Here is a 15,204-nt window from a genome sequence, read left to right as displayed (position 1 = left end):
GGTATATGGAATTTGCAGCTTAACATATCACAATGAACAAATGAACAGTTAACCATTGTTATTCAGTTCTGAGTGCTTTTAAAGACAGTGCTGTATTTGACCTCAAACATCTTTTCTTTCCTCACTCTCAGGTGAGCAAGTGGACCAGACTGTGTGAAATTGGCATCCCCTCTGCTATTGAAGAACACCTCAAAAATCCCTCAAATCAATATCAGCAGCTGCCCCTCTCTATCCTCACCCTGGAGCAAAGGCTAGCAGAGCCTGTCAAAGTCCACAATGATGACAAAATACGGAGACAGAAACTCCAAGAGCAGAGACAGAATGAAAAGAATGAGTCCCCCAAAGGCCGAGGGAACCCAGATTCTGAGTCCGCACCTGGACAGGCACCTCAGGTGTGTGACGGACTTGAGCTCAGGGCGGCTCTGGCCAAGCTGTCTGTGGATTCAGTTCCAACTTTGACCACCAGAGAGAACTCTGAGATCAGGAAAGTGAAGACCACAGACCTGCCTCTGCTTGAGCATGTGTTTGCTGAGGGACTATACTTCACTCTGACTGATGTGGTGCTGCTGCCGTGCATCTATCAGTACTTGGTAAGGGCCCTGGAGCTTATGATTTATGTTTGAGTGTTTTCAGTAATGAACACTTGTGGCAAAGGATCCTGCTCTTATTATTGCGTTAGGTTATCGCCTAATTTGGCTCCATGAATGCACATCAAAATGCTCATTTAATTCTATTATCACTGCCTATATTTCCTGTATAAGCCGTATACAGTAAATTTTGTAAAGCTCACAGCGTGGCAGTGCATTGAAAGTAAGAAAAATACAGATTATTGTGCCGCATTGTGAGCAATTAAGTGCAGCCATGCAAGGCTTTGTCTCTCAACATAAACGGTAACACACATGACTTAGGTCCGATGTCACCTCATATAGATGGTGCCATTCAGGCTACAGAACCATCCTTTACGTATATATTTACAGGCTTTTTAATGTCGTCATTATGATGACTTGTCAAATTATGCATGACGTATGGTTTTGACATTCTGGTCAGGGTGAACCACCGGTACACCCAGCTCCTTTCAGACCCATCCAGGCAGAAACTTGAGTTAAGAAGACTCGCTGCATCAGACTTGGCACAGGTTTTGCTCTCAAAGGTGGTCTAGAGCCACCTGGCAAAGAGTGATAAGAGTGTATGGGAGGATTTCTATTCAAATGCAGCAGGTTGAAATGCATTTCAATGACTTTCCTTTTGGGAGAGTTTTTCTCTCTGCAATAGATCAAGAATTTGGTGGGTTGTTATGTTGACCTTAAAACTCTAAACTTCAAAAAAAGAAAATTGGAAAGAAAGAAAAATCAGCAAGACTTCAAAAGCACCCGATCCTTTCCTGAATATTCATTACATACAATGATTGCATACTTTACAAGTAAAGTTGGTAGCGGCAATTAAAGTTATCGCATCGGAGGCCAGAGAGTACCATGGCTGTTTAGTTCAATGGTATATTATTATTATTGATTAGGAATGCCGCAGTGTCAGGCAGCGAAGTGGATCTCACCCTCCATTTCACCCCTCAGCCGCCTCCAACTATTCCTCGACTGTGGGAATGAACTGAAGTTCTCACAATGAGGCTTTTAGTAGTCAGCTGTGCTCCAGTAGTTTACAGTTTCACACTCAGCCTAGCGTGTCTCCTCTTAACGGCCATCCCTGGCTACGACACATGCAGCTACGATGGATCCTTTCCACTCCACCCACTTGTCGTACTGCAGAGTGCACCTTATTCCTCTGTGTTGGCGTCCTTGTCTTTCTTCTGTCTTCCACACACAGTTGCACACGGTGACGCCGCTCCTTTGATCACGTCTCTGTTTTTGCCTTTACCCTCCCCACTTACCAAGGCTGTTTTGATGTTTTTCTTGCCGGCCCCCTTGTGTCTGTCTGTCCACTAGTGTGATGATGAGTGAATTCTGGTGGAGCCTGACATCTCGCTCCAGTGGAGATGACGTGCCAGATGAGTTGCTTAATCTATATCTCCTTGTGTGTTTTTTTTTCTCTTTTCTCTTTTTTTATTGTCTTTGATAGTGTTCCCTCCAAGCCCACGCTGCGAGCACTCTACATCAGCTCCCCCACCTGCTGCGTTGGTACAGCCGTGTTCAGGAGGTGCCTGGGGTCCTCCGGGCAGCCAAGACTTGTGGGATGGCTCTGTCCATCCCTCAGGTCCCCACGTCCAGCCTCCCAGGGCTGTCAGCTGAGGACAAGCCAACTGGCCTACTGGAGCAAGAAGAAGGCCAGGAGATGACCGCACAGCTTCCCTTTGTTGGTGGCCCCAGGCCCACAATGACTAAGCTTAAAGTAAATTATTACATTTCCTTACTTATTTCTCATCATGCTTTAACTCTCTGTGTTTTCCAAACATGTTTGCTTCAACATACACATAAACAGACTGTAAATGTGAGGAGCTGTCTCCCATTGTCCCCTCACAGCACAGATAGAGGGTTTGGAGGCTCCAACTGGTTGTTAACTATTATCCCTGTAATTTTGTGCACCCATTTTCTACTGATGGTGCCTCCAAGAATGTATTTCTAAGTTAATGCTTTGACTTTCTTAATTGTTGAATCTTTCGTCTTTCTTATAGTGCTTAAACGTTAAGTGCTTTCATTCACAGAATTAACATTTCAAGTTGGCTGTTTAAATGTTTTAGAATGCTTGTCATGACTTTCCTCTCACAGAGGATGTTTATATGACAGTATAATTATCAGTCAATACTAGGGCTGTGCGATATGACGATATCTATAGTTTGACGATGGAAAAACGTCTATCGTTTACAATTATGCTCTATCGTTTACAATTATGCTCTATCGTTTATATCGTTGTGTCGCAAATTCCACACTTTACTGTAATATTTTGTTGAGGGGCGCTATGAAACGCGGTGAAGTTAGCTTCACGTTGGAATTCGACAACTCTCGAATGTCCAACGTAAAACAAATGTCCAACTTGAAATTAACTTCACCGCGGTCCTTTCTTCCCTGGTTTTCCACGCGTGCAGGTGTTGTGGGGAAGAAATTTCATTAAATATAATGGACGAGCTACACAACGCTATCCAGCAGTGGCAGCCATCATGTACTTGTCAGTCAGGTAACGTTAAATGACTTGCCCACGGAGATACAGCTTACTTTATAGTTTGCCAAGACATGCTGCTTTTGTGATGTTAACTTAGCTGTAGTAGCAGGAGATTTATGAGTGTCGTTGTCTGGAGCTGCTGTGCTGTTCTGGGACAGTCTCGTCCTCTCATGTTAGCTTTGCAGCAGCAAGTAGCGTCAGTTTGCTAATCCACAACCTAGCTAACAATGGTTACATTACTTGCTGTGTCGTTGTCCACTCTATCATGGTATTTGTCATTGAGTTGTATTTCTCCCTTCTAAGTTCTCACTTACCCCTCCTTTATAATGCAGAGAAATATCCAGAGTTCCAGTTGGAAATGCCATATTTCATTGAATTTACAAAAAAAGTTCTATATCGCGATATATATCGTTATTGGGATATGGGATATATGGGAAATGACCTACATCGGGAGATGATTTTTTTTGCCATATCGCACAGCCCTATAATACAAAGAGTCCACTGCCCTCAGTGCACAATTTAGTATTCTCAGTGTCTCTCTGTTGCCAGTGCAGACAATGTACATTCAGCGTATCCTTATTTCAGGTGCAATTAAAAAAATGAATACAGTCCAAAACAAAACAAAATTTTATAGCCAGACTAAGTAGTTTATATTCAAAGGCTGAAAATCTTGGTATAAAGAGACAAGACAGCACACAGTACTACTAATGTGCCCACGCTGTTAATATGGAGTTGTCTCAGGAAGCATCGGCAAGACACACACACACAGTCACACACATTTATAGCTTTCTTAGCTTTATAGCACACCAAATATTGCCCCTGCAAAGTTTTTTGGACTTGCTTCCATCAGGAGATAAGGAGGCCCAGCTGTTTAAAAGGAAACTGTCTCCTCAGCCCTGAATAACCTCTCACTACCGAGCCTGAGCCTTCAGACTGTTCTTTTGGCCTTGTTGCTCTGCTCTCTCAGCAAAGATATTTCTGTGATTTCCTGCTGGCTAAGTGTCTATAGCAGTGTGATTTTAAGTGACGGAAAGAGAGTAAAGGGAGAAAGAAGGTTCGGAGCAATTCGATGAGGCCGAGTGAGCTGGGTGGTCAGGATGGGATGTGCCTTAAATATGCCCTGTTTTAGTTAGGCACAGATGTGCTCAAATGACAGTTTTCATGGCAGGTTGAAATCAGACATTAAATCTGAGAGGAATGTGTGTGCACAGACAGACACACGCACACAATGCTTACCGTTCTGTCTTTGCCTATAGGGATTACAAGGATGACTGTGTGTCGCCACCATCGTATCTGCACTGCAGCTGTTGTGTTGTTTTGGCCAACATGTGTGTGTGTGCGCGTGTGTGTGTGCATATGTCCTGGTATATGGCTGTGTGTGTGTCCCGAGGCAAGTACATGGAGAAAGAGAGGTCTGCCGTCTCACATGGTGACACACGATCCTTCACTGCTGCTAACCAGAGGCACCAGGCTCATTTCGCCACACAATCCACAATATAAATGGCTCATAAACTCTCCCTCTTTCTCACTTCAGTTAACACACACTGATGCATGCCAATCAAACTGCCTGGGCAATGAGCTGTAGAGGCGCAACCCGTGATCCAAATGTAAACAATAGGGTAGCCCCACCACCAGAGTTCAAGACCCAGGATTGAAACCTGGCTGCTATCACTTACAAATTGATTGACATGTCTTTAAATATAATTGGTAACATTAGACAACAATTCAGTCTGTGAAAGCAGTGAAACGCGGGGGTGATCCAGAAAAGGAGGATAAGTGAGTTAACAGGATCAGGTGATTCAAAATTCATGGAAATTTTGCCGGTTTCAGACACTGTCTGTTCCTGAGGAAACGTATGTGCTCACTAGCTATATGGCAGGGTACTAACTTACTCATTTTAATTCTCAGTTTGGAAGAAGGTAGGGCTGGACAATAAAACAATAACAATAATTATTGCAATGTACATTTTTTCAATAACAATATAACAAATGTTCAATAAATATTCAGTAAATGTTTGATTTTATTCACTTGAATCATACACGAATTACGACTTAATTTTTCTTAAGGTGATTATTCTGTTAACTGAAAAAGGTTTTACTCAATTTTACTTAAAGATATTTGTTGACAAAGATTTTATCATAAATATTTTGAATGTTCTATCTCAGATTTGTGATGTGATCCACTGTTTGGCATCAAGTGTTGACCATAAAGAAAAGTTTAAATCACAATTCAGCATCAGGTTTCTTCAACTTTCACTCAGGAGCAAAAATCTGCCTTTAAGCTTGAAAGAAAAAACTATTTGATACTTATCACGAAAATTATCGATATCAAAAGATATGAAACTTTTTATCGTGATAACATTTTTGGCCGTATCGTCCAGCCCTAGAAGAAGGCTTTGGCAATTGCTTACCATTTAAGACTCATCTCTACCAGCTTGGATCTCATTGTTATTGCCTTGCATCGGGTATTCTTTGTGCAACCAAGTTTCCTTCTACCAGGTAGTTTCCACCTTAATTCCAACGTCACAATATGACTGGTGCATTGTGAAAACGTGGCCTAACCAACACAGATGTCAATGCTTGATCTTTTGAACCAAAGTGCTGCTGCATGGCATTTTTTTTTACAGAACTATGAGGTTTCTGTTGTTGCAGATGAACTTGATGTTAACCCTTAGTGCCGAACTTGTTTTCATGTTCTAACTCTCAACGATGGGGCCTAACTGGTGTTACCATCTACCAGTCAGAGTCAAACATGCCACTTTCTCCCAGATTCTGCCCTGGCATTCCCCACTTCATTTTATCAAGCCCTTAAGTTATAGTATATTAATAATTTTACTTTCACACAATTAGATTGTCCTTAACATGGTTAGGGCTTTTTTTAAATACGTATACAGATAGGGGGATTTAAATGTAAAGCACAAGCACAACTTACCTGCTTTCATATTTGCTTCATATATATTTTTTCAAGTTTTTTCAATAGAATTAGACATTCAGGTACATCATTTACAATCATGTGGAATAGCTTAAAACATAATGAATTGTTTACATAAGGTCTGGGAGTGTTGTAGTACTCGAGAACGGTCTTGGTCTCGAGACCTGTCTTAAGACCACTTTTTGATGGTCTTGTCTCGGACTCGACTGCATTTGTATTCAGTCTTGTCTCGGTCTCGGACATTGAGGAGTCGGGATTTTATTTCAAGACCAGTCAAGACCATATCTTTGGGAATATCAATAAATTTATTTTGCATTGTCTGATTTATTTGTTAACATCCTTACTTTGATTGGATGTAAAACGTATTGCTTCAAATGCAACCAATAACCCTGATTAAAAATGTGTTGTTACCGTTAACGACTGTCCCAGCGATGGTAAGCATGTAAAAGTTGAATAAAGATGCTTACGTTGATTTCCGGTCTTAGTGTTTGTATGTAGGTGTTTTAATGAGAAATACCGATGATCTCGTTCCACATTTTATTGTGTGTCATGTAATTTGGGGAACTGGCCTTGGTCTTGGCTCGGTCTCGCCCTCCCTCGGTCTTGGTCTCAACTTGGTCTCAGCTCCTAAAAGTCTTGGTCTTGTCGCGGTCTTGATAAACTCTGGTCTTGGTGTTGACTTGGTCTCGATTTGGGCAGTCTTGACTACAACACTAAGTTCTGGCTTTTCACTACAAATCCAACTTTCTGAAATATCTCGCGAAATATTATCCCGCCACCCAGTTACCAAAACATCCAGGTCCATTGCAATGCAATTCAGTACAGCAATTCTCTAATACAGTATATGTGTCAAATACTGTATCAATCAGTTTTAATTGCTGTTGTCACTGTCTCAAAAAGGTCCTAGATTAATGAAAAAGAAGTAGAGAATAGATCATTTTTAAGATAATGTAACACAACAGCGCACATTTCAGCTCCAGTGTGCCGTAGTCAACACAATTCTATTGCAGGGCTCATACAAGTGTTAATATTTTTTTTTTCTTGTATATGTAATTAATTGATGTGACCAGGCCTGGGTAATATGCTGTTATAGGAGGTATGCTGACATTGTGTTTGCGTACCACTATAATACTATCTTTAGTAGTATAGATGTTTGTTTTATAAAACTCGGTTGTTAAATTATGCATTGCTGCAATAAAGTGTTGTAGTGATAATCAAATAGGAATAAACAATTTTTGAAAAAAGCCCCAACATGAAGGACCTGTTATCAGATTTAATTAGGGGCCAACTTGTGTGAAGGCAAACATTTTTCAACAATTACACTGATTTTCTGCCTTTATCCACTGTGCCGACGCGCATGTTGTTCTAACCCTCTTATCATCAAAGGGTGTGTAGAAAGAGTTAAGTGCGGTGTGGGCTGTTGTTCAGTTGTTCTCTCCTGAGGCAGTAAGAAGTGCACCAGCAGTGGGGTTTCCTCGAGTATAGCTTCAGATCAGTGTGACCAAGGTAACAAAGGGCTTGTTCAAGAAAGGTGCTCTTTAAATCACTTCATTACATCCATTTGGACCACAGAACCTCAAGGCTGTAGAGACGTATCTATAGTAACGGGTGTATCTGTGTGTTGCTCCCCTAGGAAAATGGCATCGAGGCAGACTTCGCTCCTCATCCCTGCCCTGCCTGGACCCTCCCATGGGACAGCTTACCAGGCGCAATCAACCCCACTGAAGGTGAAAGTCAAATCACTGCGTCAAATCACTGTGGCTCTTCTCTTTGCTTTCCCCATTTTCCATTTGCCCTTCTGAAACTTCCACTCTATTTTAAGCTTTTTGGGATTTTTTGTCTCTCTTTTGTTTTAATGTTTTTTTTTCCTTGTTCTTTACGTCCTCCATATTCACCTTCCTTCTTTAAAACCTCTTCCTCTCAACATTTTTACCTTCTTCTCTTTATCTGTATGCATCTACATCACTCCCTACTCCCTCCCTCTTTTACCTTATTACTTGGTCAAAGTAAAAACAAATACTATTGACTACTATATAAGGAGCAAGAGCGAGGAATGTGCATAAATATTTGGATAAAACCTTCACATACTACTGGTGCCTGGTGATTTTCAGTGGCACCTTGCTGACCCCCCCAAAGAAAAATATTAGCCATTGACACATCGCAGAGCTTTATATTCAGCCGCAGCTGGATGTTTTTCCACATGAGGCCCCCTTATGAATTTTAAAGTGCTTATCTCGATTTGTTATCCTCCTTATGGTGTGGGGTGCAAGTGTGAAATAGGTCTATGACAGAAACGGATTCTCGCACCGCAGAAACACACACAAACGTGCACACACTTTGGCACTTGCAAGTAATGTGCTATGCCGAACTTGTGCGCATGCCTTAGCGGATACTGATTGCAGCGAGTGCAGTATCTAATAGGCAGTGGAAGGGTTGTTGATTGCTACCCCAGGTGACACTGGTAAAGCAAGGAAAAGAAATCTCTGTGTTTCTTTGTCTCCCTTTCTTTTGCCTGTATTGTTTTTCTTCTTATTAGTGAGATGTTTGTGTTGGTAGTTCATGTAGTGCATGTGCAGCAGCAATTTATGAGTGTTATTGTTAATTATAGACATTGGAGGAGGTTGATAAAGACGCACATATATACATAATATGAATATTTAGATATTCTCTTATATCTTTATTATTGTCTTATGGATTAATTTGATGCTCCCCTTCATTTTAACTTACGTGGCTGATTCCTCCACTTATTAGAGAACCCAGGTAAATGAAAGTGGAAAGGTATTTCATTATTAAGATACTCTGTATATAGTACCATGAGTTTAGCTTCCTCCCTCCTTCATCTCTTTTTGTTAGTGCCTACTACACATCATTACCTCCTGTAGTATCCTGTTAATGAACTACGGTATAACTTCTAGAGTGATCTGAACAAGAACACAAAATAACCCTAAGTAAGCTCAAACTTTATTTCTATAATACCTTTTAGAACCACGGTTACAACCTACTGGTATGGAATGGTTAAGGAGAGAGTATCAAAACTAAATACCAGCTTTTATAGCTACTGTATACTATCATATGTGAGGGTTTGATGTTTTTCTTTGTCACATGTGATAGTAAACTGAATATTTTAGAGTTTTGGAATATTGGTCTAATAAAACAAACCACAGCCCAAGGTGGTCTATTGATCACCTTGGGCTGTGTGACATTTCATCAACAAAATGTTGAATCGATAAAATAATTGATAATGAAAATACTCGTTAGTGCAGCACTAATTAATATCACTCTTGTTTTTTTTATTAATTCAACATAACAGAACATGTTTTTGTATGACATTTATGTTCTGATGGTGCGAATATTCCCCACATATCAATCCAGTATCATCTCAGTAAAAACTGTTTTAATTGGTTTATTACTTATTACTAACTGGGGCTATATATAGTGCAGCCAGGCAATATTAGGATTGGTGACAGTCTTTAAAAAAACCTTTGTTAGTATATCTGTAAATTTGGGAGACTTGCCCTTCTGCATTGTCTTAAAATTGGGGGACCATTTATAAAAAATGCTCCGAGTAGCAGACCCCTGACATATCTGTGTTTGAGAGTGTTTTCCTGTAATAGTAGTACAGTACTACAACTGAACGTCAGCACTTTAAACTGATAATCACTGTTTTATTTCAAGTACAACATGCTGGTATAGAGTCAACACAATGAAAAACATTGTCTGACTGCTTTTTGAATGCACTGCACTAGTTGTAATTTTTACAACCATTCGTAGCCTATTAATGTATTCCCACAGTGCTACTTAATCATCTGTTTCTATCCCACAAACCCCACTGACATCTACACAGAAGTGCTCTTCATGATGTGGGCAGTGTATCTATTCTGAGAATGAGAATCACAGAGAGAGGCTAGATTTTAGCTGTCCCACTTTTGTCGACACTCTGCATGATAAACGGCACTGTTGATATCTCCTTCTGCAGTATTAGGCTGGTAGGTAGGTAGCCCCTGTGTTTCAGTACTGTGTAATTAAAGAGGAGCAGAGACGAAAGGCAGCCAATTTGTCCTGTACCCCAGCGCGTGGGCTTTCCCATCTATCTGTTCCTACAGTATACACAAATGGCTGCGCACACGCCCACACGTACAGTACTACAGGGAAAATTGCAGTATTTTCCCCTTACGTTTGCATAAATATTTCCATACCTGCAAAACTAATATAACACACACTGTATTGGATTTAAAATTAAACAATGACTAGGTGGTTTAAGTGCTGACTTTCAGCTTTGAGTGTTTACATCCGCATTCAGTACAAATTTTAGGCATCTTTCGGAAGGGTATAAAACGTTACAATTTGCACGCCCAATATGGATGTGAACACCTCCAAACGCCCTTAAAGCTGAAAGTCAGTATTGTAACCTTGAAGTAGTTCTTTCATTTAAAATCCATTATGCTGGGAGAGAGCCGAAACTACAAACAATGTATCACTGTCTTGATACTGAACAATTCTCTTAGACTTATAGTACATAGCTACTTCTGCTAACAGATAAGACAATCACACATTCATGCACCTCTAAAAAAAACAATGCTTTATTTATTTTATATATTGCTGCAGTCTGTTGACCCAGCTAATTGGCATTCAATGGTAACAAATGCTACACACTGATGCGCAGGTATGTACAATCTATACAGGAACAGAAGGACCTTTGTGCATGGGAGCTTTAGGTTTTTGCCCTTCTTGTGTAGCGGGCTGCTTTGCTTAATGTGGCGAGGGCTGTCTGCAGACAGGTAAACAACCGTGTGAACACAGGGGCCATTGTACAGAGCAGCCAACATCTTGTCTGTAGTTCTCTTAATAGAGGGAGGAGGGGAGGTAGCGAATAAAGCGGGTTGGAATGATGGAGTATGTGACAGTTGGAGATTGAGATAGGGGTGAGACAGCATGAAGAGAGACAAGGGTTATCAGGAGAAAACAAGGCAGGGGAAGAAGGGTGAACGAGACAATTGGCCATAAAAAGGCAGGGCTGGTGTGGAAACCGCATACTTGTCATGCTTCAGACATGCTGCTATTAGGTCCTCAAGGGTTGTTTTGGTACAAGGAGATGAGATGATTTCCCCTGTCTTTGTCTTAGGTTACAAGAGTATGACAGAAGTTGAACTGCTGGAGAGAAAACAGGCTCCATTTGTGTCTGTCTCCCTGCTTGGACTACAGCAGAGATTGAGAGTTTATTCCACACTTGACTTGTGTGATTAATATTATTAGATTTTTTGTGTGTGTGTGTGGTTTGGTATACTTAAACAATGTACAGTACCTTGTGGTTATTTGAAGATATGTTATCACCAGTGTTATCCCAGTCATAATACAACACCTTGTGTTTTTTATACAGATTTAACAAGCTAGACCTAATGTGTTAATTAGTGAGCTTTAGAGGTGATGGTAGATTTTGTTACCTCAGGATAGAGCCAAGCTAGCTGCTTCCTCCTGTTTCCAACTGGTTGTACCTTCATATTTACCGTACAGACGTGTTATCTATTTTCTCATCAAACTCTTGGCAAGAAAGCAAAACGCTAATTTCCCAAAATGTTTGCCGCCGCCAAGCAAAAGTACTTCTTAAACAACGCATCGATGAATCGTTGAAATAATCTATAGAAGCTTTGAATACTTAAATCATCGTTAGCTGCAGCCCTACACACAACACTGACATATTATCACCTTTAAGAACTTGTTAGGAAATCCACCTGGCAAAAAAACAGGAAAAAAGTGTTCAACACTGGATTTTTTGCTCTTAACTCTCAATCATGTGATCCATACTTAATATAATTTTTTTTTATAGCTGCTTAAAGAACTTTGTTATCTTTTCTGCTCTACTAGAAACGTTAATTATCAAATTAATCTAAAGTTGTAGTCTGAAGTCTTAAAACACAAAATTTTTATTGTTGTCAAATAGTGCGGTGATGGCTGTTCAGGATTATCATGGCCATGCAGTGTTAAGTGGTTTCACAGCATCCTGAGGCAGAATTAAAAGGTGGTTTTTGAAGCCGTGTTGCTTCAGCCGAGCTGGAACTTCCTACTCCTTCGCAGACATCCTCCTGCATCACCATCTTCTTTGTAATTTAAATCCCAATAGAAATGTTAGCCCCACCAGAAGTCTTAACCCACGCTTTTCAGCGCTTTGCTGGTTTTCTACACCATCCAAGTCTAATGAGTAGTTAAACATCTGTTATGTTAAGCTTCCACATACCCCTTAGATGCTTAGCATATTGGTTTGGAAATAGGAAGATTTTTCTGTAAGATGCATCAAACATGGAATATCAATCCAATAATTTTTGTATACATTTAGCTGACGCTTCTATCCAAAGCGACTTACAATTGCTATACATGTCAGAGGTCGCATGCCTCTGCAGCAACGAGGGGTTAAGTGTCTTGCTCAGGGACACAATGGTGGATGTCTCAAAGGCAAGCATCGTATCTATGCGCCATCACCACTTTCAAAAATTTTGTTATGTAGGTGGATATGAATTTAAAGATGTTAAATGTGTTCTGACACAACATTGTCGATTTCATCCCCTGTTAAATCAGTTTGGCTGCCTGTAATGGGTGTGATTTCCCCTCAGGCACATAATCTGACTGTTACTGAACTTAGATGAAGATAATTAGCTAGATTGGATCCAAGTCCAGATTTATTAATTTCCCTTTACATTTTCTTAATTTTCTTTGACTAGATATTGACTGGGTGCCGTAAGGACACAGTGCATGTTCTCTCAGCTGCACTTTACTAGTGTATTATCATCAACTTTAAGTTAAGGAATATGGCAAAGATTACTTCCTCACACTTATTGAGCATTGTTTCTTTAAGAGCATCACAACATGACATCCTTCACATTTTATTACTGTTTGCTGTTACAGTTAACATAGTGTTTTTAATCTGATTTATAATCAGTTTATATCTGTTGAAATAATTATCTTTACAAATTATATTCGTAGTAGTAAGGGTGTCTCAATAAGAGATCAGATCTGAAGATCTGATCAGAGAATCATGGGGCTACCGATCTTCATATCTGTTTTTCTGGAATCAGGAAAGAGTTCCACTCTTAAACTTAACTTCATATCACAGTCCTTGGGCCATAATCCTATAGTTGAAAACCACTGTCTTAATCTGTATTTCCCCTGAGCTCTGTGGACCCTTTTGTTTTGGTAATGAAGCAGACCGTTGCTGTGGCTTGTCACAAGTTCACCCATCTATCTATATTCCAGCCCTCAGCTATGGTCATGAACTTTCAGTATTGAATGTAAGAATTTGATTAGATTTTATCTCTGTGGATCCAAGGTTAACCCATCTTAAAGAGGTGGCATTATGCTTTTTGGCTTTCCCCCTCTCCTTTATTGAGTTATATATCTTTTTTGTGCATGTAACAGGTTTGCAAAGTGAAAAAGCCCAAAGTCCAGCCTAAAGGGAGTTCTTTCTCCCACAGAAAGCTCTGCTCTCAACCACTTGAAAACGGCTCATTTGTAGTCCAGCCCTTCACTTCCTTTACTTGTGACCCCGCTTGCCAAGCGGCTAGCGGGGTCAGGCACGCCCTCAAATCAAGCTAGTATGAGCGGAGGCCCCTTGGCTCGACTCACCTTTGTTTGGTTTTCCATTGTAGAAATGTTGCACCTGTACTTTTTTTCGTATCACCTCCATCGAGGTTCCAAGCGAGCTGAGGGATACTAAAATGTAACATGAAAACACGACAGACTGCTGATTGGTCAGAGAGAATCGTCACTATTCACTGCATCATCATTGCGTGTGCCAGACAGAGGCCAGCAACAGAAAGTTTTATATTTTACAGTTTTCGTATGGAATTTCATCACTAAATCAAACACTAAAAGAAGTGAAGGCGGAACAAAAACGTGCTTGAATATTTCCGGAGTTGAGGAGCTCCGCAAGTGCCAACTGCCAGCTGTGTTGCTCGCTGGTGTGTTTGTCGCATTGACCATTACGTTGTGGCAGTTGTGTGTGTGGCGTCACTATGACGACAAGCTACGTACTATCTCTGGGTACTATCTGCAATGGAAAACGGAGCAGGGCCGAGTAGAGTCTATCGATTTGCGCTATGGCAGCATAGATCGTCAGAACACCGGCAACAGTTCAACGTTTAGTCCTAAAAGACGATGCAACTCCGACTCTGTTTGGGCCTGGAATTTCACAATCACAGCCTGTAAGTATGCTTTATTGGTTGTGAATTATATTTAAAATAAACGCGGCTATGTAACGTTAACTTCAGACTGTTCAAGTGCGGAGTTGTCGTAAACGTTGGCTAACACAGCTAAAATGCTATAATGCTAATTTTATACCGATGTGAAAGCTACTGAGCAAACGTTCAATTTGTTTGGCCAATTTTTATTGTAAAATTGAGTTGAAATATGGTGATTTTTGTTGTGGTTTATGGTAAGATGTGGAAGAATGATGTTGTGGACTTGTAACTTATACCATCTGATAGGTTATGGGCGCAGTCTGAGGCGGCTTTGATTTGGATCACACTCCCTTGTTTCTTACGACCCGCCCTTCTCTGCGCATGTGCAACTCCCAACATAGATTTTGTACAAGTAAGATGCATCACTCTGTAGCTCAAGAGCGGAGCGTACAACACATAGGGTGAAAAGAGGAGCTGCAGTATGAGAAAAATATGGTGTTTTTGGAAAATTAAACCATGTAAACCTGTTCTGGTACAACCCCTAAATAAGATTTTGAACCTGAAAATGAGCACAATACCACCTCTTTAAGATACAAGAGCCCATAGTCATCAATTAAAGTAAACCCTGACATGGAAGCATCCATAGCAATAGAAAATATGTCTATAGTTTTTTTTTTTTTTTTTTTTTTTTTTTTTTTACCTAGATGTCATTATATATCCAATTCTAGGAAACCTTAGAAATGTGGTCGATTTAAACATTTTGGTTTAACTCTTGGAGCTTGTGTACTACATTCAGTCTTCCAACTGAATTGGAGTCTGTGCACACGGCTGTTTTTTCCTGTCCAGCTGTCAGGCTGAATGGAGCTCCGCTGAGAGACACACAGCAGGCTTAGTCACAGATCTGTTTAACTACTGGCCTGCATATTACCACATCAGCTTAGTCGAGAGATTATGTTGACTGATTCTTTCTCTCTCGCTCCCTCTGTGTTTTTCTGCA

General features: G+C 40.5%; 1 protein-coding gene across 4 annotated transcripts in view; it reads left to right on the top strand.

The window, feature by feature from the left end:
• gstcd (glutathione S-transferase, C-terminal domain containing) overlaps positions 1–15,204 on the top strand; it is a 55,042-nt gene that overhangs the window by 1,657 nt on the left and 38,181 nt on the right. For all 4 annotated transcript variants that reach the window (XR_006824769.1, XR_006824768.1, XM_046047180.1 and 1 more), the window contains 3 exons: positions 132–590; positions 2,071–2,340; positions 7,673–7,766. Coding sequence is in view for 2 of the 4 variants with exons in the window: in XM_046047180.1 (XP_045903136.1) it covers positions 132–590; positions 2,071–2,340; positions 7,673–7,766 (823 nt within the window). In the remaining 2 variants the exon portion in view is untranslated. The remainder of the gene's footprint in view (positions 1–131; positions 591–2,070; positions 2,341–7,672; positions 7,767–15,204) is intronic.

This window comes from Micropterus dolomieu, linkage group LG04, assembly GCF_021292245.1.
Source record: "Micropterus dolomieu isolate WLL.071019.BEF.003 ecotype Adirondacks linkage group LG04, ASM2129224v1, whole genome shotgun sequence".
NCBI lineage: Eukaryota > Metazoa > Chordata > Actinopteri > Centrarchiformes > Centrarchidae > Micropterus > Micropterus dolomieu.
The sequence above is the reverse complement of the archived record's forward strand: the minus strand, read 5'-3'. Positions and strand labels throughout refer to the sequence as shown.